Source organism: Symphalangus syndactylus, chromosome 1 (assembly GCF_028878055.3).
Source record: "Symphalangus syndactylus isolate Jambi chromosome 1, NHGRI_mSymSyn1-v2.1_pri, whole genome shotgun sequence".
In the NCBI taxonomy this organism is placed as follows: Eukaryota; Metazoa; Chordata; class Mammalia; order Primates; family Hylobatidae; genus Symphalangus; species Symphalangus syndactylus.
In genome coordinates, this window is record NC_072423.2 from 156,560,851 (window position 1) to 156,586,336 (window position 25,486).

At 39.8% G+C, this 25,486-nt stretch overlaps 1 protein-coding gene across 2 annotated transcripts in view; it reads left to right on the forward strand.

Moving 5' to 3' along the window:
* CSMD1 (CUB and Sushi multiple domains 1) overlaps positions 1-25,486 on the forward strand; it is a 2,032,824-nt gene that overhangs the window by 1,499,679 nt on the left and 507,659 nt on the right. For both annotated transcript variants that reach the window (XM_055289255.2, XM_055289263.2), the window contains exon 12: positions 18,250-18,362. In XM_055289255.2, the coding sequence (XP_055145230.2) occupies positions 18,250-18,362 (113 nt within the window). The remainder of the gene's footprint in view (positions 1-18,249; positions 18,363-25,486) is intronic.

Genomic DNA, 25,486 nt, shown 5'->3' on the forward strand with positions numbered 1-25,486 from the left:
CCTGTGACTAAATGCATCAATTTATATATGCTATTCCTAAAATATGCCTTAAATTTATGCTGATAGGCCGGGTGTCGTGGCTCATGCCTGTTACCCCAGCACTTTGGGAGGCCGACGCGGGCGGATCACGAGGTCAGGAGATTGAGACTATCCTGACTAACAGTGAAACCCCGTCTCTACTAAAAATACAAAAAATTAGCCAGACATAGTGGCAGGTGCCTGTAGTCCCAGCTACTTGGGAGGCTGAGGCAGGAGAATGGCGTGAACCCGGGAGGCAGAGCTTGCAGTGAGCCGAGATCACGCCACTGCACTCCATCGTGGGTGACAGAGCGAGACTCCGTATCAAAAAAAAAAAAAAAAAAAAGTATGCTGATAATACATCAAGCACTGTTGTCTGAAGACAGCAGCCCAGTTACTGGAATAAGCAAGTCATTTGTGTATAATGCTGGTACAGACTTAGCCTTCTCCTGTAGTAATGGATACTCAGCCTGGTTAGTAGAGTGTTGCTATGCCAGGTGAGTGCTTTTGTGTCACCTTCTGTGTGTGACAGGTTCAGGACAAACTCCTCAGAATCAAGGAGCATTGAGTAGCTAGCTTCAGGATGGCTAGGGCTGCCCAACGTTTGTCATTACCACTGGAGAGTTCAGACATTGCCACACCTCTCTGGACACCCTGTGTGGTTTGGGTTTCCTCTTCCAAGAACCCTGTCGGTAGGGTTATAAACAAACCAGTGGGCTTCAGCATTTTGGATTTGGGCTATCAGCTGCAGCGGAGCTGTCTGGGAAAGCCAACAGAGTCAGGGAACTTGGGGACCCATCGGACATATCTTGAGGGCAACCTTCCTACAGGGAAGAAGAAGCCATAGGTGCCACAGTAAGCTGAGCCCGAGGGCAGCTCCTGCTGCAAATAAGGTGGGGCTCCATTTCAGCTCATTTGGGGTCCAGGCAGCTGAGTGAACAGCAGGAGTCATTTCCAGTTCTGGCTGTTCTATCACAGGTATAGACTCACTGTGGCTATTTTCTCTGAGGAGCCAAAAAATGCATGCCTGTTTTTGTAGACCCAGGAGACCTAGGAATCTCTTCCACAATTCATCAATCAAAAGCATTTAAAGATTTTATTGTTTGTTTTTCATCTTAAATTAACATTGAAGTCTGTTATTATTCTGGGGAGATAATCCACTAAAACAATAGATGGCATGCATTTTTAGCGCACCATCCCTGACTCCCTCTGTTATGCCTTTTACCCTCAAAGGATTGTTGGATCAAATAGAATGGCAGATAAAAAATAGTTTTAAAAAGGTTAAAAGTACAGTACAAGGTGAAGGTAATATTGTATTTCTATAGTTATCATGACTGTCTTAATATAATAAAACATCCAGAGTTCTGCTGTGTTCAGAATCAAATTTGAAAATGAAATATAATGGAAAGGAAGAAGGGAGGAGATTGAACTGTCATTTAAGGCACCTGTATTGCTTCTTGACAAACTTGTGACAAAGATATCATTTCTATCTGCCAAAAGAAGACAAGGAACGCTCAAATCGATAGTCACTGAGGAAAAAAAGGATACCTAATTTCTCACTGAACCCCTGGTGTTTATACAAAGGGACCTTTGTAGACTTTGTCTGGATCCCCAGTGGAAACTTTTGCAAATCTATAGTAAAATGTCACAATCAGGATATTCACCTTCATATGATCCACTGATCTTACTCAGATTTCCTGTTTTATTTTATTTTATTATTTTATTTTATTTTATTTTATTTTATTTTATTTTATTTTATTTTATTTTTGAGGCAGAGTCTCGCTCTGTCACCCAGGCTGGAGCGCAGAGGCACAATCTCAGCTCACTGCAAACTCCGCCTCCCAAGTTCAAGGGATTCTCATGCCTCAGTCTCAGGAGTAGCTGGGATAACTGGCATGCGCTACCACGCCCAGCTAATTTAATTTCCTGTTTTATTTGTATTCATTTGTGTTTCTGTGTGTGTGTGTGTGTGTGTTGGTGTGAAGTTCTATGCAATTTCACTACCTGTTTAAGTTCATGTATCCACCACAGTCAAGACACAGGTAATTTCTAATACCCCAAAGTTCCGTCATGTTTTCTTTAGTAATCATAGCCAACTCCTTGTTTTCTACACTTAAACCTGACCCCTGCCAACCATTATCTGCACTCCAGCCCTAAACTTTTGTCATTGCAAGAATGTTATATAATTAGAAGCATGTAGTGTGTTACCTTCTATAATTACTTCTCACTCAGCAAAATTCCCTGGACATTGTGTACTGCAATCGTTTCCTCCTGTTTTTTGCTGACTAGTATTTCAAGGTATGAATGTTCCACAGTTTCTTTATATTCACCCACTGATGGACACCTGGATTGCTTCTAGTATTTGACAATTATGAAGAAAGCTACTATGACATTTGTGTATAGGTTGTTATGTAAACGTGAGTTTTTATTTCTCTTGGAAGATTACTTAGGAGTGTAATTGCTTGAGTTGTATGTTGGTTGTATGTTTAGTTTTGTAGGAAACTGCCCAACTGTTTCTGGCATGGTTCTCCAACGTCGCAGCCCATGATGTTAAGTGGCCCTCATGCTCACACCCATCCCCACAATTGGTTTTATCATCACTTTTGCTGCTCCAAAAAGTGTGTAGTGACACCTCTTTGTGATTTAAATTTGCATTTTCTTGATGGCTAATGATGTTGAACTTTTTGTCAGGTGCTTATTTACTATCTGACTTCCTCTTTGGCAAAATGTCTAAGTCTTTTTCCCATTTTCTAAGCAGATGTTTCTTACCATTAAGTTTTGAGAATTCTTTGTATATCAAGATATTAGTGCTTTGTAGAAGACATGGTTTGCAGCTATTTTTTCTCAGTCTGCAGCTTGTCTTTTTACTTTCTTCATGTGGGTTTCAACGCATGGCAAATGCTTTTAATTTTGATGAAGTCTAGTTTATGGGCTTTCCCATAAAGGCCAGTGCTTTTGCTGTCAAGTCGAAGGATTCTTTGCCTAGCTATACTTTACAGAGGAGTCCTTCTATACATTTTCCTAAAAGTCTTACAGTTTTACATATTAGATTTAAGTCTCTTGTCCTTTTTGAGTTAGTTTTTGTATATGGCGTGAGACAGAGGTTGAGTTCACGGTTTGCCCTGCAGTTCGTGTATCCAACTGCTCAGTAGCATTTGTTGAAAGGACTCTCCTTTCTTCATTGAACTGCTTTTCTGCCTTCATCAAAAACTAGTTAGATGTATTTGTGTGGGTCTATTTCTGAGCTCTCTGTTCTGTTACACTGATGTGTGTCTAGTCTTCTACCAATACCATACATTACTGATTACTGTAACTGTTTAGTAAATGTTAGTATCAGGCAGAGTGATGTTTCTCACTTTATTCTTCTTTGTCAAGAGACTCAGCTATTCTAGGGCAGATGCCAGTCTATATAAGTTTGAGAATACCATATACATATATGCATGTATACTCCCAGCAATGTATAAAAACATTGCTAGGATTGTGATAGGAATTACATTAAAGCTGTTGATAAATCTGGATAAAATTGACATATTTACTATGTTAAATCTTTCAACTCGTAAACACTATATGTCCTGTGAATCATCAAATCTTTCTTTTTTGGTGTTAGCTGTTATATCATGTTCTTTCTTTAGCCTCTTCCGGTGGTGGATGACATTAATTGATTTTTTTAAAAGTTGACTCAGCCTTGCATAAATGGAATAAATTCTACTTCGTGATTGCGTATAATTTATTTGTACATTGTTGCATTCAGTTTTCTAATATTTTGTTGGGGTTATTTGCAACTACATTCATAAAAGATATCGGTCTGTAGTTTTTCTTTTTTGTACTGCCTTTGTCTGACTTTGGTATCAGTTTAATACTAGCTTCATTATAAGATTATAATGGCTATAAAATATTTTCCCTTTTGTTATTTTCTGGAAGAGTTTATGAAATCTTGATGTTAATTGTTACTTATAAATTGGTAGAATTTTCTATTGAAACCATCTGGGTCTGAGGATTTTATTTTTGGAGAACACGTTATAACATTAATTGCTACAATAAATGACTATTCAGATTGTCTGTTTTATCTTGGTTGAGTTTTAGTAGTTAATAGTTTTTGAGAAATCAGTTTATATTTAATAATATTTTGAATTTATGAATTTACAGTTATTTATAATATTTCCTTATTATCTTTGTGATGGCTGATGAATCTGTAGTAATATCCACTATTTTATTTCTGATATTGATAATTGTTCCCTTCTATCTCTCTATCTCTCTCTTTCTCTTTTTCTGACTTTCTGCAAGTCTTCTTATGGGTTCATGAATTATATTATTTTTCAGAGAAAACATTTGTTTCATTATTTTTTCTGCTGTTTATCTATTTCTATTTCATTAATTTAGACCTCTATCACACTCTTCCTCCTAGTTTCTTTGAGTCTATTTTGCATTACTTTTGCTAAAATCTTGAGGTAGGAACATAAGTAATTTTTTTCATTCTTTTCTATGTAATGTAGTCATTTACTGTTATAAATTTTCCTCTTGGCACTGTTTTATCTGCATCCCACATATTTTTATATGTTGTGTTTTTATTTTCACTTCATTCTACGTATTTTTTTATTTCACTTGAGACTTTCCCTTTGACTCATGGATTATTTAGAAACGTGTTATTTAATTTCCATATGTTTAGAGATTTTTCTACTGCCTTTTAATCACTGATTTCTAGTTTGATTCCTTTGTGATCAGAGAATAAATGCTCTCTGATTTCAGTTCACTTGAATATGTCAAGATCTATTTTCTGGCCCAGGGTGTGATTTATCTTTTGTCAACTTTTCATAGGGGTTTGAAAAACATGTGTATTGAGTTGAGAGTTCCGTATTCATCAGTTAGATCCTGTTGGTTGATTGAATATCCTTTGTGATCTTTTCTGCCTGTTTTTGAAGGGTGCTGTAGTTTTCAACTATACTTGGGGAGGTTGCTATTTTTCTCTTAGCTTTATCAGTTTTTGCTTCTTGTCGTGAAGCTCTGATATTTGGTTTGTGCACATTTAGGAGTGTTACATATTTCTGGTGGGTCAATCCTTTTATTATTTTGTGATGTCCCTCTTTGTCTCGGATACTTTTATTTGCCTTTAGTCTACTTCGTCAGATGTTAACATAGGCACTCCTGCTTTTTATTATCAATATTTACATGGTATGTCTTTTCTTTCTTTTACTATCAGTATGCCTGGGTCATTGATTTTGACATACATTTTAAGCTTCATTAATTGGGTAATTTTTTAATGCATTCTGCCTCTCTCTGATATTTGAGTGGCTTATCTAGACCACTTATATTTAAGGTAATTATGGATATGTTTAGTGCTTTGTCTGGCATTTTATTATTTGTTTATTTCTGGTTATCATTCCCCTTTTACTGCTTTTCTTGCCTTCCTAGGGGTTATTAAATTTTGTTTTTTAATTCTATCTTAACCCATTTGTGATATATTTCATGTATTTCTTTGTAGTTTTCAAAGTGGTTGTTCTGGGCATTACAATAAACATATGTGACTTCTAACAGTCTATTGATACATTTATTTCCTACTGTTACTATAGAATATTCCACAAAGTTGGTGGCTCAAAACAGCAGAAATTTGTACTCTGAGTTCTGGAAACTACAAGTCCAAGTCAGGTTTGCTAGGCCAGCATCAAGAAGGGGGCAGAGCTAGAATCACTCCAAAGGCTCTGGGAAAGAAGTCATCCCTTCCTTCTTCCAGCTTAGGGCAGCTGCTGGCATTCCTTGGCTTGTGGCCACATCAACCCACTCTCTGCATTCAGAGTCACGAGACCATCTTCTCCTCTGCCTGAAATCTCCCTCTGCCTCTGTCTTATATGGATACTAGTGGTGGCATTTAGGGCCCACCTAGATCATTCAGGACAATCCCCTACATTTAGATCCGTAACTTAATCACATTTGCAAAATCTTTCATCTGAAAAGTAAGATTCACAGATTTGAGGGATTAGAGCGAGAGCAGGATTGGACAGGAGTGAGGCCATTATTTATCTTACTACAACTAATGCCAACATTTTCCACTTGAAGTATGGAAACCGCCCTTGCATTTAGGGCCTTTTACCCCTTCAACTTTTTGAAATTATTATCTGAAGTACCAGACAGTGTTCTAATTGTTGTTTCAATCATTAAGTAAGATTTATGGAACTCATGGTAAACAAAATAGTCCATTTTATGTTGTATAGATTCCTCTTGTTTTCTCTCTTTTGAAAACACAAGTAAAAGTTTCTTTTCTTTTCTTCTTCATTTCTTTACTTTTTGAAGAATGTTGTTGAGCCAACCATGAAGGGCAGGTCTACCACCTACAGGTTTTTTGTTTTTTTTTTAATTTGAAATGGAGTCTCACTCTGTTGCCCATGCTGGAGTTCAGTGATGTGATCTCGACTCACTGCAAGCTCCGCCTTCCAGGTTCATGCCATTCTCCTGCCTTAGCCTCCCAAGTAGCTCGAACTACAGGCGCCCGCCACCATGCCTCGCTAATTTTTTGTATTTTTAGTGGAGACAGGGTTTCACCATGTTAAGCAGGATGGTCTCGATCTCCTGACCTCGTGATCCACCCACCTCGGCCTCCCAAAGTGCTGGGATTACAGGCCTGAGCCACCGCACCCAGCCTACCACCTACTCTTAATTTGCAACAACAAATTCTTTGCCTGATTTTTTTTTTAAGCTCCCTTTATTTCTGAAGGATAGATTCACTGAATATAAATTTGTGGTTGACAGTTCTTCCTTCTGGCCTCCATGATCCCAAATGGGAAAATCCTTGTCATTGAAGTGGTTTTTTCCTGTAGGTGACATTTTGTTTCTTTTTGGTTGTTTTTTCTGTCTTTAGTTTTTAAAAGTTGTATTAGATGTGTCTTGGAATGGACTTTTTTGGGTTTATTTTTGAGTGGTTAACTTAGATTTTTTTGGGTCTATAAATTCATGTGTTTTGTGAAATTTGGGAAGTTTTCAGCAATTTTTTTAAAATAATTTCAACACCAGCATCTATCTTGTCTCCTTCTGGAATTCTAATGACAAAAAGTAGTTGGATTTTTGTGTGTGTGTGTTTTTGTTTTATTTTGTTTTGTCCCGTAGGCCTCTGAAGCTTTATTCCTTTTCCTTTTAATTTTTTATTTTTGAGACGCAGTCTTGCTCCATTGCTCCAGGAGACTGGAGTGCAATGGCACGATCTTGTCTTACTGCAACCCCTGCTTTCTGGGTTCAAGCAATTCTCCTGCCTCAACTTCTTGGGTAGTTGGGACTATAGGTGCGTGCCACCACACTCGGCTGATTTTTGTTGTATTTTAATAAAGACAGGGTTTCACTGTGTTGCCCAGGCCGGTCTTGAACTCCTGAGCTCAGGCAATCTGCCCACCTCGGCCTCCCAGGTGAGATTACAGGTGTGAGCCACCGCTCCCAGCCCCTTTTCCATTTTTTAGTCTGTTTTCTCTCTGTTGTTCGATGTAGGAGAATTCCATCGATCTCAAGTTCACTGATTCTATTATTGCTCATTTCAATTTTAATATTAAGCAAATCTAGCAATTTTTGGTTTTCTCTTCTGTTATTGTATTTTTAGTTCCATAATTTCCTTTTAGTTCATTTTTATAACTTATATTTATCTTATCTTTTCATCTGTTTGCAGATAATTTGTAAATGATCACTGAAGCATATTTAAGAGGCCTGGCTCTGAAACCCAACCTCTGATTCATTTCTTTTGGGGTTGGTTGATTGGCTTTCATCATTCAACCCATGATCTCCGTGGCTCTTGGTGCGGTGATTGTGTCCCGTCTCTTTTGTCTGTCATGTTAGGTATTGCTAGGTACTGTTTACATCTTTTATTGGGTTGATGAAAAAGCAATTGTGGTTTTTGCCATTGAAAGTAATGGCATTTATGCCATTGAAAGTAATGGCAGGGAGCATGGTGGTTCACACCTGTAATCCCAGCACTTTGGGAGGTCCAGGTGGGCAGATCACCTGAGGTCGGGAGTTCAAGACCAGCCTGACCAACATGGAAAAACCCCATCTCTACTAAAAATACAAAATTAGCTGGGCATGGTGGTGCATGCCTGTAATCCCAGCTACTTGGGAGGCTGAGGCAAGAGAATCACTTGAACCTGGGAGGCAGAGGTTGCAGTGAGCCAAGATCATGCCACTGCACTCCAGCCTGGGCGACAAGAGTCAAACTTCGTCTAAAAAATAAATAAATACATTAAAATAATGGCAAAAACTGCAGTTGCTTTTGTACCCACCTAATATTTTAGCAAGCACGTAGCTTGTTTAGGCTTGGCATGTGGGTCTCAGCCCATTTTGTGGGCTGAGGAGGAGGTTCCAATTATAATTTGACTATTGGAGCCTTCAGGGGTTTACTTTCATCTGCTCAGTGGAGTTAGTGCCCAAGGGGGCTCCACTGCTGTCTGCTGGTGCTGCCTGAGGGGGCAGAAGGATTTCCCAGGCTTGGAGTGCATGGGGTTGGGTGGGCTGGGGGAGATGTTGGTGAGGGGATGAGAGAGGTCAGAGGGACCCCTCTTTCCAGTGCCCCCTCACCTATTCCAACCCCTCTCCCCCTGTGTCTGGTTGGGGAGGAGACTCAGTCTCAGACCTACTGGGACACAGGGACTTCCCAGGTGAGATGACGTATATAGCTGCATCCCTCTTGCAGGTTCTGCCTTCTTAGATATTTTTCCTTTGACAAGGCAGCCCTGGGACCACAAGGAACCTGAAGCCTTTCTTGGATGTTTGTTGTTGGTGTGGCTCTTACGTCCATTTTCTTTGCGGTGGTGCTGCCTCTCTGGTAGTCAGACGGGTCACAGTTGCATCTGGAGAAGGAGTGGGCTTGCTGGGGTCCTTCTGTTTCCTGGTCAGGGGTGGAAAACAGCAGGTCGGAGTGGCCTTCTGTTTGTGATAGCCCACAAGTCACCCCATGCTCTGCTGTTTCTCTGGTCCTGGGTCCAGGCCAGCTTGTCTTTCTCTTATCACTTTTTAGCAGTGTCTTCTGGTAGCTTATTGTGCCGTTACCAGGCCTGATACTTGTGTTTTACACAGAGGGGGATGGAAACAAGGATCTCCATGTCCCGAGGACTGGCAGTCCATATACTTTTAAATAGTGTGGGCTGCACTCAGTAAAGGAAATCTGTAAAGTACCATCACTTTGGGCTTCAGTCAACTTTTATTTTCCCCTTTGATTTGCAAGATCAAGAGGTTTGGATTAGATCTTTTTCATGCAGTTCCACACATGAACAATTTATAATTCAGATAATGTTTAGTGAATTTAAAATAACGATTGTAAATGATTGATGTAAGTCACACCATCTTCTATACCACCTGGCTGTAATGGATTTCAGCACAGTAAATAAAGTCTGCCATAGTTGAATGAAGTATGCGCATGGGTCAAAGTAAATGAAATCTAAAGCTTGTTCTAATTTCGTGGTGATGCCCGTGGGGAAATATAATAACTTCAGTATATGTATGAATTACCTTCAGATTTAACATTGTATTTAATACTGTCATTATTTATTCAATAAAAGCACTCCCTTGATTTATTTTTCAGTCAGCTGGATTAATAAATCAGATTCCTGCTCCTTTCCACCTGCCCCGGCCCTCTGCAGTGTTACACATCATGTAAATAAACATGGAATCAGTATCTTCCGTGTCCTGGGAGCCTGGCTAGGTGCTGGGTAGGTGGAGAAACTGTAACTCACTTTCCTTGCTCTTAGTTCTGCTCAATACTGTATCTGAAGATATGTGAGAGACCCAAGAGTGCAAATACGGCCCTTCCAGAGCGTAATTGCCTTCTGCCTTGGCTTATCAAACAACTGAGTTGACTTCTAACTCTGCCCCCGGCTCCTTTGCACCTGCCAATTTGTACCGGAGATATTTATCAACACATCTCTGAAACTCATTACTGGTATTTTACTCCATCCTCAAGAGGAATGACTCTGCCCAGGTTCCCAGGTGCTGAACAGATAGTACCGTGTCTTTACTTATCCTTATTAATCTCCAGCTCATCCTGTGTCTACCCAATTAAGGCAGGTAGTCGATTAAATCGTATAATTAAGTACTCTGTGTTTTCTCCACATTCTGAACAATTCATGCCATTCATGGACATTAAAGGAACATAAAGACTACAAAGTAGTTCAGTTTTAGGCAAGTTTTTATCTTAAGGGCAGGCTTTACTTTTCCATTGCCCAATTTACAATTGTAATGAGTGTATTAAAGGTTTAGTACATCCCCCCTTTTTTTTAATTCAGGTACATGCCCATAACATCCAGGCATCTCATATTGCAGGTGCTACGTTGCATCAGTGTTGTATTTTGACAGCTTCGTGACACATGCAGAATTTTTCTTCAGGTCTGAACAAATTATTTTTAAGTGATATACAGTAAAGTAGAACTTTTTGTCTGTACATGTCTATGACTGTAAATACATGCATAGATTTGTGTAACACTGGCAAAATCAGAACACAGAACATTCCCTTCACTTCAAAATACTATAGTATCCCTTTGTGGTGACAAGCTCCCCCACCTTAAACCCTGAACTACTTACTGATTCAGTTTATTTTTTTTTTTTTTGAGGCAGAGTCTCGCTCTGTTGCCCAGGATGGAGTGCAGTGACACAATCTTAGCTCACTGCAACCTCTGCTTCCCAGGTTCAAGCCATTCCCTTGCCTAGGCCTCCCAAGTAGCTGGGATTACAGATGCCTGCCACCAAGCCTGGCTCATGTTCATATTTTTAGTAGAGATGGAGTTTCACCATGTTGGCCAGGCTGGTCTCGAACTCCTGACCTCAAGTAATCTGCCCGTCTTGGCCTCAAAAAAGTGCTGGGATTATAGGCGTGAGCCACCACGCCTGGCTGATTCATTATTTATTGTTGTACTTTTGTCTTTTTGAGAATGTCACGCCATTGGATGTATGTTCTATGTAACCTTTGAGATTGCAAGCGGAAAAGCCAAGTGGTACAGCCATTCTGGAAAATAGGTTGGTAGTTTCATATGAGGGTAAATATACATCAGTCATATGGCCCAGAAATCGCACTCCTAAGTATTTACCCTAGAAAAATGAAATTTATACCATGTGAATGTTTATGGTAACTCTATTCATAGTTGCCAGAATAGAAGCATTGTAAATATTCTTTGACAGGGAATTGGAAAAACACATGTATATTTTTACAAAAGAATTATACTCCGTACTCCCAAAAGCAAACTATTGATACCCACAACAACATGGGAATTTCACTGGGTTATGTTGATGAAAGATTTCAGAGTCAGAGTTAGGTTTTATCCATCTGTCGTTTTGTTTTTGTTTTTGTTTTTTGGTTGAGCCAAGCCCTCGCTATGTTGCCCGGGCTGGTCTTGAGCTCCTGGACTCAAGTGGTCCTCCCACCTCAGCCTCCCAAAGTGCTGGGATTACAGGCATGAGCCGCCACACCCAGCCCTTAACACGTGTATTTCACATAGATTAGAATAGAACTATTGAACCATTTAGCAAGGTCCAAAGGTAAGATTTGTTCAGAGATGAGACTGTTCTTGTCTACACAGTAAAATCACAAGTAACCAAAACGTCACAAAGTTACTGTATCTTATGGTTGTAATTAAGCTTTCAAGAACACTGACACATTTGCATTGGAAAGAGTTTAGTTACACTCTCAAAGAGTTAAATGTACTCACAAAGTGCTGTAGTTGTAAGACAGGAACAAATACATAATCAAATGTCATTTCCTTCATTTTGGGTTAACTACTTCACATACTTGAAATTACAGAAATAATCACTGTTGATTTCAGTTCAACATTGATACTGACTGCAACCAGACATATCAATGTGAGACAGCAGTATCTTCACTGAAATCTGTGCAAAAGATCATAGAATTTTAGGTCTGAGGAATTCCTTCATGGTGGATTAATAAAATTCTCTTGTTTCCTAGATGAGGAACCTGGAATAGAGATAAAATGATTTAGCTAAAATCACAGATGAATTAATGACAGAGCCATAACAGATCTCCAAATGTTAAGCCCTTGGTATGCTGCCTAAGATAATACTAAGATTTAAATCATTATTTGGAAATATCCCTATAAAATTTAAACATGTAGCTGTATAATGAATACAACGTCGATTAATTTATATTTTTATTTATTGATTTATTTTTAAAATGTGTATGTTATTTACTACAGACTAGGGATAAAGCAATTTCCCCTTAGGCTAATTGATATAAACAAGAGTTAAGTTCCTACAGCATATTTCTGCTTGCAAAAAGCATGACCAAACTTCTGCATAAAGACCAAAACACTTCTAATATTAAACATTTAAATAAATGTGAGCTATACACACTTTTAAGAAAGATTAATGAAAACAAGTAAGATTACTGTTTACCCAATTTTTGGTGGATGGATGAGTGACAGTCGTAGGGGTGGAGGTTGGTTACATAAAGGGATAAATAAATGTTTGTTTGCCGAGAACGTTGTCAGGAAAACCTCCTCCCCGCAGAGAGGTCAAAAACATTTACACATGTAACAGCTCCCTGAGCACTTTCCTATTGCATTGTTTATTGTCCTGCATTTGTATGATTATCATATGCTTGACACATTTTTATTTGACAACAATTTCTATTCACTCATCCATTCCTTTTCCAACCAGCTCATTAGTTAATGCCAATAAACCTCACATGCACGGCTTTGGGATGTGGGAGAAAACCTGGGAGCCAATCCAGGCAGACATGGGGAACATGCCAATTCCATTGATACGGTTTGGCTCTGTGTCCCCACCCAAATCTCATTTCCATTTGTAATCCCCATAATCCCCATGTATTGAGGGAGGGACCTGGTGGGAGGTGATTGGATCATGGGGGCAGTTTCCTCCATGCTGTTCTCATGATGGTGAAGGAGTTTTCACCAGATCTGATGGTTTTAGGTTTGACAGTTCCTCCTTCACATGCTCTCTCCTGCTGCCTTGTAAGACGTGCCTTGCTTCCCTTTCACCCTCTACCATGCTTGTAAGTTTCCTGAGGCCTCCCCAGCCATGTAGAACTATGAGTCAGTTAAACCTCCTTTCTTTATAAATTACCCAGTCTCTCGGTCTTGGATAATATATTTATAGCAGTGTGAGAGTAGACTGATACACCCATACAGACACCACCCCTGCTAGGAATCTATCTTCTTCATCAATGTTATAACGAAATGACATTGAACAAAATGACTTTATCTGAGCACCTACTGTATTTAATCATAGCCAGTATCTATTTTATTTTTCAGTTATTATTATTTTGAAAATCCTGTTTCAAACAGATAAGCAGTTGCAAAGGGTAACAATACTGTTTGCTTCTTTGTTTTAAAGAAATCATTTCTCAGTGTTAGCAAATTAGCAAGCCAATATAGTTCTCAAAACCTGAAAGAGGAACAAAAGTTCTTTTGTTTTAAATAATTATAAAATAATATAAAAATTTAAAAATAAATTAAAAAGTGTTTTTACTGTATGAAATTTTTGTAAGTTAATTAGCTTTAAAATAACTATAATAAGCTGTAATTACAGTTCTTCCCATAAATATAACTGTCACATAGCAGGCTTAAAATAAATTCCAAAATGAGTAATAAACATAAACCTGATTTGACATTTGATTGAAAGAACTTTGTGCAGAATCTGGCCTTGTGCTTGCTGACTATTTCATGCAAGTGAACAAAGTAATATAAGATTAAAGCAAAGTTCGGTACAGAGCTTAAGAAATTAAATATATCAACTTAGAGGTATGTCTAAAGTAGTTGAATAGACAGTATAAGTCTTTTCAATGTGTAAGAATTTTCTACATCACAATTATGTTTTTAATAAGTTAAAATCAAGTCGAATGTCTAGGGGAGATGAAATGCCAGAATCAGGAGACAGAGTTAGGAGCCTACTTTGGTGGGGTGGGTGTGAGATAATCAGTGTTCAACGGAGAGGTTGGAAATGGGGAGAAAACAATGGTGTGAAAAACATCAAAGAAGTATGAGGAAAATAAACTCCCCCAGCAGTTGCTTCTAGTGGCCAATGGCTGGTGACGTGAAAAGAGTAAAAAAAACTTAGGAGATTTTGAGAGGCAGGTATTTCATGTTTTGACTGCCCTAAATGTTTTCCCTCTTATAGTTATGAGTAAAGTTATCTGCTGAGAACAGAAGAAATAAGGGCTTGGAATGGGCTTGAGAAAAATGGTGATGACTTAGGGCAATAACAGATGGCAATAGGAAAAATACACTGAGTATAATTCAGGAAAAAAATGTGTCACCATATGACCAGTGTGAGTCTGGAAATCATATATATATATATATATATATATATATATATCAGTACAAATCAGCAAGTTCTTCATTATCTTTCTTTTGCACACATACAGGAAGATAGAGAGTGGATGGTTGGATTGATCTCGAGTTGGAGTTTTGTAAGAGATGGGACAGATGGGTAGTAGACTTTAACACAGTTAAGGCGCTGGAAAGACAGAATAGCAGAGTATCGATCATGTTGTCCAGGCTGGGTAGAAAAGTGACCAAATCATTAGTAGAGGTCCCCAAGAATTGGGGAGTGTGTTTCAGAAAGTACACACTTATTATAGTTAAAAGATACTGCAGTGTCATCAGAAAGAGGGGTTAGGTGCCTAAGTTTGTTATGATAAAGAGTAGCAAGGTGCAAGGTATGAAATCACTGGTCATACCTTGATGTCATACCTTGCAGTGGAGTGGACAGAAAAGTTATTGGGTTAGAATTATCGGACTGCCCACAGGGAGCAATGACAACAAGCCAGGGACTACAGGAAGGGAGAGGACGATGATGGACAGCGGTAGAGTCATGTTGCATGGTGGCGTAAGTCTCGAAGTCAAAGCGGTGTAAAAGAGAGAAGCGAGTGGGAGTGGGGAACACAGATCAGAAGGGTACTGACACCACCTCTACGCCCAAAGGGAGAAGGGAAAAACGCTCTCCTCTACTCATTTTGCATGTGAACCAGGTGCCATATGTATGTTAACATGTAGGGAAAAACTAAGGGCTATGCACACATTCTTCTTTAACTGTATAGTATTAAAACAGTACGTTTTCTTTCCTCTTCCTTCTTCTACCCAAAACCATGAATTTGACTTAAGATACGTATTTGTCCTTTATATATTCACTTACCTTAGGGAATAGTAACAGAAAGGAAGGAAGGAAAGGAAGGAAGGAAGGAAGGAAGGAAGGGAAGAAGGGAGGAAGAAAGGAAGGATGGAAGGAAGGAAGGAATGAAGGAAGGAAGGAAGGGAAGGAGAAGGAAGGAAGGAAGGATGGAAGGAAGGAAGGAAGGAGAGGGGAAGAAAGGAGGGAGAGGGGGAGGGAAGGAAGGAGAGAGGAAGGAGAGAGGGAGGGAGGGAGAGAAGGAAGGGAGGGAGGGAGAGAAGGAAGGAGGGAGGGAGGGAAGGAAGTAAGGAAGGAGAGAGGAAGAAGGAAGGAGGGAGGGAGGGAAGGAAGGAGGGAGGCAGGGAGAGAGGGAAGAAAGGAAGAAGGGAGGAAGGGAGGGAGGGAAGGAAGGAAGGAAGGAAGGAAGGAAGGAAGGAAGGAAGGAAGGAAGGAAGGATGGATCTAAGCCAGATTCCAAACTTGATATACAGAAATGCCTGCAACTGATACTTACGGAATATAATTTGTTGTAATTGCATGTGGAACGCTTACCAAAATTGACTGTATTTTAATCAAAACTGCTAATTTCTGACATGGACTGGTATCTACACTACAATATATGAAGAGAGTTTTCAATATTTAAAAGGAAGAAAAGAGAGACCTCTCATTAAAGAAGACGTATAAATGGCAAATAAACACACGAGACAATGTTTTACATCATTACCAATTAGTTAAATGCACATAGCTATTAGAGAAGTGCAAAAATATGCTGACAACACCAAATGCCTGTTGAGGATACAAAGGATTTGGGGTGCTCACACATTGTTAGTGGGAATGTACCACCAATCTGGGGAGAAATTTGGTGGTTTCTTTAAACACTAAACATGATTATACAATGCAGCTATTGCCCTCTTGGACTTTTATCTCAGGTAAATGAAGATTTACACTCACAGAAAAACCTGCACACACATGTTCATAGCAGCTTTAGGTGTCATCTGCCAAAACTAGTATCAGTCCAAATAAACCTTAACCAGGTGGATGATTAAGCAAGCTGTGGTATATCGACAACATGACCTACTAACAAGCGACAAAAGGGAACAAACTGTTGGTAGAAACAACAACTGGGATAAATCTTCTAGGAATTAAGCCAAGTGAATAAAATCGAATCCCAAGTTGTTAAACACTGTGATTTCATTTGTATGATTTTTTTAAATGAATAATTTAGAGATGGAGACTGATTAGTTGTTGGCAGGGGTTAGGGACAGTGAAGGGGGTGTAGCAAGAGGGGCAGCAGTGTGATTTTAAGGGCACAGCACTGGAGAATTTGGAGGGAATGGACCTGCCCTGCATTGACTATGGTGGTGGATTCAGGAGCCGAGACATGTGACGTATTTGTGCAGAGCTACATGCACAAATGCATATACAAAATGTGATTAAAACAGGGAAAGTTTTAACGAGGCTGGTAGGTTGTATCCATGTCAATGTCCTGGTTGTTACGGTTTTGCAAGATGTTACCTGTCGGGGAATCTAGGTAAATAATACATGTGATCTGTTTATATTATTTTGTACTACCTACCGCATTTGTCTACAATTATCTTAATAAAAATTTCAAGATTTTAAAAATATGAATCATCCCCTCCTTGTGTTTATATACTGTAAATTCTATGTAGAAATGGAAGTAAATGAAGCTACTACAAACAATAACATGAATACATTTCACCAACATAATGTTGAACAAAATGTTGTATATAATATGATTTCATTTATAAAAAAAACTTTAAAGAAGATATAAAACTGATAGTTTGGCAAGATGGGAGGAGAGGATGGTGACTGGGAGAAGGTACAAGAAGGCTTTGGGGTGTTGGCAATTCTCTAAGAGTTGACCTGTGTGGTGGTTCACTTTGTAAAAATTCGTGGAGTTAGACATTCATGATCTGTGCGCTTTTTGGCTTGTTACGCTTCAATAAATGTATGAATAAGAAAGAAAGAAAAAATCTCTCTTCAAACAAGCCAACAAAACAAGCAAATGAAAAAGAACAATCTTGCCAACAAAGACAAATCTTGAGACAGAAATACATATTTAGTTGCCGCACATCATTCACAGAAATATTTTCCTCTTTTCAATTTGTGTGTAACATTGCATGAGTTACTCACATGTAATGTCAGTTGTTCATCTTCCTTTGAAGAATCCAGTGCTCTGTGCTGCCTAAGGTGAGGATGTTGTGTTGATAGACAGATGATATGATTGATGGGGCAAATCATATGCTCATATTCCTGAAACTACTTTGCTGAAAGTCAAGCTTCCTATTTTATTAGGGACATTTGTTGTGGTTGAATTGATTTTTTTCTTACACTTTTTCTATTTCAACATGCTTTTCTGTCAGCATGTTGAGTTCAGTCAATGGATTTAGTGTTTCTTTTCACTGGCTGACAGCAGCCCCTATGTGACTGTTTTGTTAATACACAATGAATGCTTCACTGAAACTCACATTTGGTGTGACCCAGACATTAACATGCAGGGGGAGTGTTCAATAAATGCTGCCAAATCTAGTTCAGCTATGCATGCTGTTCTTTTCAAAATTCTCTTAATGTATAGTTACCTATAACATATTTTAAAAGGAGAGTTTGTGATAAAGTTACATACTAGTTCTAGACTAGACAATGAAAACCTTTTGTGAATGAACCCATACAATTTCTTGTGATAGAGATGCTTTCTCTTTCATGGCTGGTGTTGTGCAATCCTAGAACAACTGTGCACATCTCTAGTCACCTCAGATGAACAACTGTCCCATATTTTTTCCAGGACTGTCCCAGTTTTAACACTGTTACTCCTGCACCTGGGGAAGCCCCTCGGTTCCAGGAATATGGGATGGTTGATTGCCCTAAGTTGATTTTTTAAAAGAAAACTCACAAATTGGCAGCCATAGAATAGAATAATTTCTGTAAAGCACCAGTGATAGTGATGTTTGAATATTAATATAATGGACAAGAGGCTGTACAGTCTTTGAAAGAGTGTCTTGCTACCTATATATCTAGGGTTTGGCTTTTTAAAGCAGCAAGACCCTCCTTTCAGGTGGAAGTCGATATACTTGTTGCCTTACGTAAAAGCTTTGACATTTCTCTTCCATGCAGGCTCACGGGATCCAGTGTTCCTGACCTCATCGTCAGCATGAGCAACCAGATGTGGCTACATCTGCAGTCGGATGATAGCATTGGCTCGCCTGGGTTTAAAGCTGTTTACCAAGGTATGATGAGAATACAGTTAACAGGGTTGGAAGTTAGCATTCCAACAGAGGGCATAGACCTTTCTGTATTGGTTAGGTAGAAGTAAAATCAACAAGTCAAACAATGATGATAAATAGGAATCATGATGGGAACTTCCTTAAAGTCTACTAACACTCGCTTTTGTGAATGAGAATGTTTAACTTCTGAAAACTCGGCTTGCCATGGTATATGCTCTGATTATCCCAAAATAAAGAGTGAGGTGAAGTATTAGGTGTAAGCTACGAAATGTGGGCATATATGTGGATCTTTTGACCATATCGTATTGCCTGGTGTTTCCCAAAACCTTTTTTTATGTGAGCAAACATAGAAAAGGCAATATAATGAATCTGAAAAGACTTACGATTATAAGTTTTTATGAGCCAAATTCAAATATTTGAAATGAAAGCCCTGTGCCTGTCTTTGTTTTTGAGCTAGTTTACAACTTTACAAATTATAGAAAACTGACAGCAATGCAAACAATTTCTGAACCATTGAAATGCAAATGAATTCCCTGTGAAAGAGATGCAATTAATTATTGTCCTGTGGATATTGATTACTTTTAAATTGATTAGCAATTTTATTTCATTATTTCTGATTGTCTATGTATTTGTGATCTTTGGATTCTCATTTGAAATAGTTTTTAAAATATCTTACTGGTTCCTTCATTAGTAACTGAATTCCTTAAAATATTTGAACTGATAGATGTGTATGTGTATAGGTAAAAATGAGAATATTTATCTGGAGCTGTTGGAATTGAATTTTATTCTATTCTTTGAATTTGAGTAAATAGGCAGTATGTTCTTATTTCCCAAGTGTATACCATAGGAATAGTTTTAGGTGCTGAAAAATGTAACAAGAAGTTATTACCCATGAAATCAATGAACAAGATACTAAAAAAGCATCCACCAATCCTAAATCAACAAGCATGGTAAGGGACATTGTCGTGAGTCCATGTGAGTGAACACGCCACAGCATGGCTGCTCTCTCTCTCCCTGTGGGCTAAAGGGTCACCATGTTAAAGGGTCCTGTAGTGAGTGGGCCCACCCAGGAGTATCCCCATCTACACAGCATAAAATAGCTCCCTCCTTGCTGACTCACGGGGTGTGGTGGGGCCTTAATGACCCTTTTGAATAAGTAATACTACAACAAAAACTGTATATTTACATCCCATTCAGTGACTAAAACTAGAATGCAGAGGCAACTGATGAATACCTCCTGACATTTGAATTTTTAGACCTGACCTTCAATTGAACTTTTATGTGACTGTGCAGTTATTCAAGAAAGTATGGTGGAGATATAATATTTTCCACATGACCTGCATTTACTGCTGCCTTTGGTAGAATCCAAAATCATCAGTGAAATACCAGACACTTCCCAACAGTGCAAATTGTAGTAAATTCATTTCAGCAGCATTGAGATGCACATCATGAGGTTTATGGTACCAGGAATAGGAGAGGAGCCTCGTGCCCAAACTGCATCCTTGACTATGAAGAGACATAAATAGTCCCATTAAAAGGTAAACATTCTTCCATGTGTCATATTTCACAGTGAATGACCACACCACATTAATTATAATTACATTTTACCCTAATTAGTGCTGTGGTAAGAGTCTCAGTAGCCACCCATGAGATGTCATAAAAACGTGAATGGCCATCAGTCCTTGAGAGGTGTCCAATTCAATGTCATGTATTATCTTTGACAAAAGAATAGTCCAAAGGTAAAAAGGTAATTAAAACCCGTAACTAATATAACATTTGAGGATTTTAAAAAATTAAGTGATTATAACAGTAGAAGACATTCTAAAAATGCCTATTTCCAGAGTACTATATTAAGCTAACAGTTGAAGACAAAGTGCAAATGACTTATAAAAGTGACCTTTATGCGTATACATAATTTTATATTATTTGACCCAAAGCACAGTTGTTCATAAATTACATTATCAGAAAAAGCAGGCCAGGCAGTGGGGCTGACACCTATAATCATAGCGCTTTGGGAGACCAACGCAGGTGGATCACTTAAGGTCAGGAGTTCCAGACCAGCCTGGCCAACCAACATGGTGAAACCCCTATCTCTCCTCAAAATGCAAAAAAAATTAGCTGTTTGTGGAGGGTGGGCATCTGTAATCCCAGATACACAGGAGGCTGAGGCAGAAGAATCGCTTGAACCTGGGTAGTGGAGCTTGCAGTGAGCCAAGATCATGCCACTGTATTCCAGCCTAGGCGACAGAGTAAGGCTCCATCTTAATAAAAGAAAAAAATATATCAGAAAATATATACAGCATATATTTAGATAGAGTTAAATGTTCTACATGTTGATGTTGCCTGACTTTCACTAACATCTAGTGTTAGGAACACAGGCTGTGGAGCTGGACTCCCCTCAATACTGGTTCCGCTTCTCAGTCACTGAACCTTAGTGTAAGTTATTTAAACCCTTTGTGTATCAGACTCATCATCAAAAAAAAAAAGTCATAGTAATCACAACTGCGTCAAAATTTTATTGAAAAATCAACTGAGTAAAACATGTAAGGCTCCTAACACATAGAGTAAGAACTGAAGAAATGCTAGCTCTTATTTCTGTTTGCATTTTCATTTTAATTTTGAGATTTTTCTACAAACATGATGTTTTCATTATATAAACAATAGTGTGCACAGTAAGACATGTAGACCCAACTGAGGGGTGTTTAGATGAATTGTAAGCACCCTTCTCTCCAGCTTCAAGCTGAGCCAGTTAACTTCCTCGGAGGCAGCAGCTCTCCACATTTTCTCATAGTCTCCCCAGAAATTTTCAGTGTGTGCACTCTCATACCTGGAGTCACAGTCAGTCCCTCAGACTACAAACCCTAGACAAACTGCTATGCAAGAAATGCCACATCATCTTATTTTAACATCGACTTGAATTTCTGAGACTCCATCCTAACAAAGTAGCTATCAATTTAAGCTCACTCATTATCGAAGGCCACCCAACCTTATCGAAGGCCACCCAACCCTTACTGACGTAACGACTCCAACCTTGACAAGAAATCCAGAATAGCCTGAGTAGTGTAAAATATTTCGGGGCCCCTCAAATCTTCGGATCACACTTCTTACCTAAGATGTTCGTGTTCTCTTCTACCTTGGGCACTGTTGTCTCTGAGAAAATCTCCCTGGAGGATGCTTTCCTGGCACCCCCACTCCCACCTGCCAGCACACACGGTAATGGTGAGGGGGCTGCCTGAGGACACGAGGACCAAGAGGACCTTGGGTCCACTCTACCCACCTGCGGTCTCCATCATCCCGGGCTCGTAGGCTTGGGCATCTCTGAGATTTCTCCATTTGTGCTGTCACTAACTCCGCAAACACCAACTTCTTTCCTCCATCCCCTCAAGATGCCTGGAGGGTCTACTTAATTAATGGACCCTTTTAGAGGCATTTGTCAGAAAGCAAGTAGGGTGGAGAAATGAAAACCAGGACCTATGCGTCCCCTGAAAATCACAGTGAGTGGAAGATAGGCAAGGAGGAGCTCAGAGACTGAAAAACAACAGGGGTCCCTGCTGGCGAGGCCCCAGCCACAAACACAAAAGAACAATTCACAGAAAGAAACGCTCTTGCTAGACTTCAGGTGGCATGTGTATGTTATACAGTATGTCTTATACATATTCCCTGATATATGAGCACGTGCATACATATGAGCATGTGCATATCTCTATAGCTATTATACACACAGAGAATGAGGGAGAGAGTGTGAATTGATAATTTGCTCTAAGCAAATTATGGGGGAAAAAATGCAAAGTTTAAAAAACAGAGAGAGCTCTTGAAGGAGATCATGTTAGGTGTCAGAAAGTGACGGGAGAGAGGTGAGCTTTGTTTAAAACCATTTTACAAATGAAAATACTGAATTAAAAATAATCTGTTCAAAAACCCAAATGCTAAGAAGCAGGATGTAAATAAATTATGGTAGAGCCATTTAAGGCAACACTGACCATTCATAAACTCTATATGGTTAAGACATATTTTTAAAACAAATTTTACATAAACAATTTATATATAAATTTGCTATATATAGATTCTACCTATGTATAATTTATATACTTATAAATCATTTATTCATATATTTATAAATCATATTTATAATACATAGAATCCATATAAATAGTGAATCTCAGAATACTATATAAGAAAAGATAATGTGAGTCCAGGGCATAGTTTCTCCACTTTATATTTGAAAATAAAATATATATTATATATCAAAGCAACTGATTGTTAGTCAACAGAAAATAATGAAAAATCCCTATGCTCAATTCAAAGTTGGGTTCCCTCCTAACCACTGCGGCTTCTAGCCATGAAGAAGTTAACAAGAAGCAAACTTGATCCCTGGATATTTTTATAAGCAATTATATGTTTGCTATTGTAGTGGTCCCATTTTTTTATGGCTTCTCTGTCTATAGTAAAGTGAGTTGACTCTGAAGCATTTTTTGTTACAAAAAAAAATATTCAGTTTGAGTTCGTCACACAAGTTGATGAACTGCATCTCCACAAATCATGTTTCATGTAATTTGCCATAGCTATTTACATTCTAGCAGGGGGTAAATTAAAGGGACTGTTCCCTGTGATATGCTGCTGTGTAGTCAAAACAAGACCTATCTGGGGCCGATACTAAGAGTTATTCCAGTAAAATTATTTGAGTTCAGCATCACCATTTCATAGGAGAAACAGAATTGTCTCCTATGTCCGGTGAAGACATTGATAATAAGAGAATGGAAATTAGTATGGGCATCTCAGTCTATAGCCAAGGGTCTGTGCTCCTAGGATGAATCTGGAAGTGAGGCCGTGTGTTGTACTGAATACAGGAATGTAGGAGATGGTTCAAAAAGCAGCATCTATACCATTCTTGGCAGACGGAACTTCTGAGACGGCATTGATGTTATGTAATCTTGAAGGTGCTTCTCGTCTTACATGGTTGGACTGGCACGAGTTACTCAGCCCAGTCTCGCCCGTCTTCACTAGGTGAGCAGTTGTGCACACTGAAAAGCGTCCAAGTGCAATGAAGGTGCACGGTGCAGTCCCTGAACCAAGGACAGCTTGCTGGTCCATGTAGAAGGTGAGCTCATGCCCCGTCCTTGTGAGCACAAAGCCAATACGCTACTCAAAGTCAGGCAAGACAGTGCCTGCCAGAATAATGGAGTGACTTCTAAAACCCTAAAGAGAAGGTGAAGCTCCAGGAAGTGGCTTCCAATAACCTTTTGTTTGCATGTTGTGGGAATGCCCAGTTGACCGTCACAAAGCCTTTATAATGTGTACCTCCTTTTTCACAGCAGATACAACCTTATATCTAAGGTGGATTTAACATTTTTTTCAAGGGTTTGACTTAAATCTATCACAAATTACCCTTTTTCTTGGAAGCAGAGCCTGACTTGGCGACATGTGTAGGGGGAGGTATTGGGAGTGTGCTTGGAATCGTCTGTAAGGCAGAGAAGAAAGTGGAGTTGGGTGGAGGGAGAAGTTGAACGGTACCCAGTCATGACAGGTGCACAGTTAGTTCATTCAGGTTGCCGTAACAGAATATGCAGATAGAGTTGACTTAGAGACAATGGAATTGTATCTCCCACAGTCCTGGGAAGTCCACGATCAAGGCAGTGGCAGATTTGGTGTCTGGTGAGGGCCGTCTCCTGGTTCGTAGATGGCGCCTTCTCACTGTGTCCTCATGTGGTGGACAGGGCAAGGCCACAAGCCTGGGTGTCCTTCACAAGCGCACTAATCCTGTTCACAGGGGCTCCACCCTCATCATGTCATCACCCTGTAAAAGCTGGCCCATCTCTGAAAACCATCAAATTTGGGGTTAGGTTTCAACTTGGGAATTTGGAGGGACACAGTCAGACCACAGCAGGTGCTTAGATCAGAGGTCCTCAGCCTTTTTGGCACCAGGGACCGGTTTTAAGGAAGATAGTTTTTCCGTGGACTGGGAGAGGTGATGGTTTCAGGGTGACTGAAGTGCATTACATTTACTTTGCACTTTATTTCTATTATTACATTGTAATGTGTGATTAAATAATTATACAACTCTCCATAATGTAGAATCAGTGGGAGCCCTGAGCTTGTTTTCCTGCAACTAGATAGTCCCATCTGGGTGATGGGAGACAGTGACAGATCATCAGGTATTAGATTCTCATAAAGAGTGTGCAGCCTGGATCCCTCACATGTACAGTTCACAATAGGGTTCACACTCCTAGGAGAATCTAATGTTGCTGCTGATCTGATGGGAGGCAGAGCTCAGGTGATAATGCTCCCTTGCCCGCCACTCACCTCCTGCTGTGTGGCCCAGTTCCTAACAGGCCATGGACCAGTACCGGTCCCTGGCCTGGGGGTTGGGAACCCTTGCCTTAAATGATACTACAGGGAGGTCTGGAGCTAGGATGGCCCTGTATAGTCTCCTAAACTGAAGCAGTAGGGCCAGGCTTGATGCCATTGACCATTGACATGGGTGGCCCCCAGGGAGGGACCAGAACACTGCTTGGGGCGATTCCTGAAAAGAAATGCAACGTGGGCCCCCAGCAGCTGGGGGCAAGGCCTGGGTTCTGAAGAGACCACCCAAGTGGTGCCCTTGGGATCAGATACAGCCCAGCACTCACACTGTTCAGTCCTCTCCATCTGGAAGCAGCTTCTCCGGGATTCTGGCTGGCCTCGTTTCCTAGGGACACATGCAGTACATACTCACTGCCACCCTCCTGTCCGGCCCATCTGAGGATCTGCCTCCTTAGCTGGCCTCTCAGCTGGGCTAGGTGGCTTCTACAGCAGGGCGATGCTGACCCCAGTCCTCACAGGGCCTCAGTCTCTGCTCACCATGCACCACTCAGGTGTGGCTGCTGGACTTGTCCGTGTTCTATCACACATAAGAGAGTCCCCGTGGATAAATGGTCCCACTCATCTGTATTGTCTCAAGGGTGACAATGGCCCCAGCTTTTTCTCCTCATTAGGGCCAGTCCTCCTGCAGGGATGATGCTCCTTCCCTTGCCGGCGAGGCCTTGGGCATAAGGATCTTGAAGGCACGGGGCCACAGGCATAGCTTACAGTTTCATGGGGCCCTTCCTCTTCCTGCTGATGAGACAACTCCCTCCTAGAAGAAGGTTCTC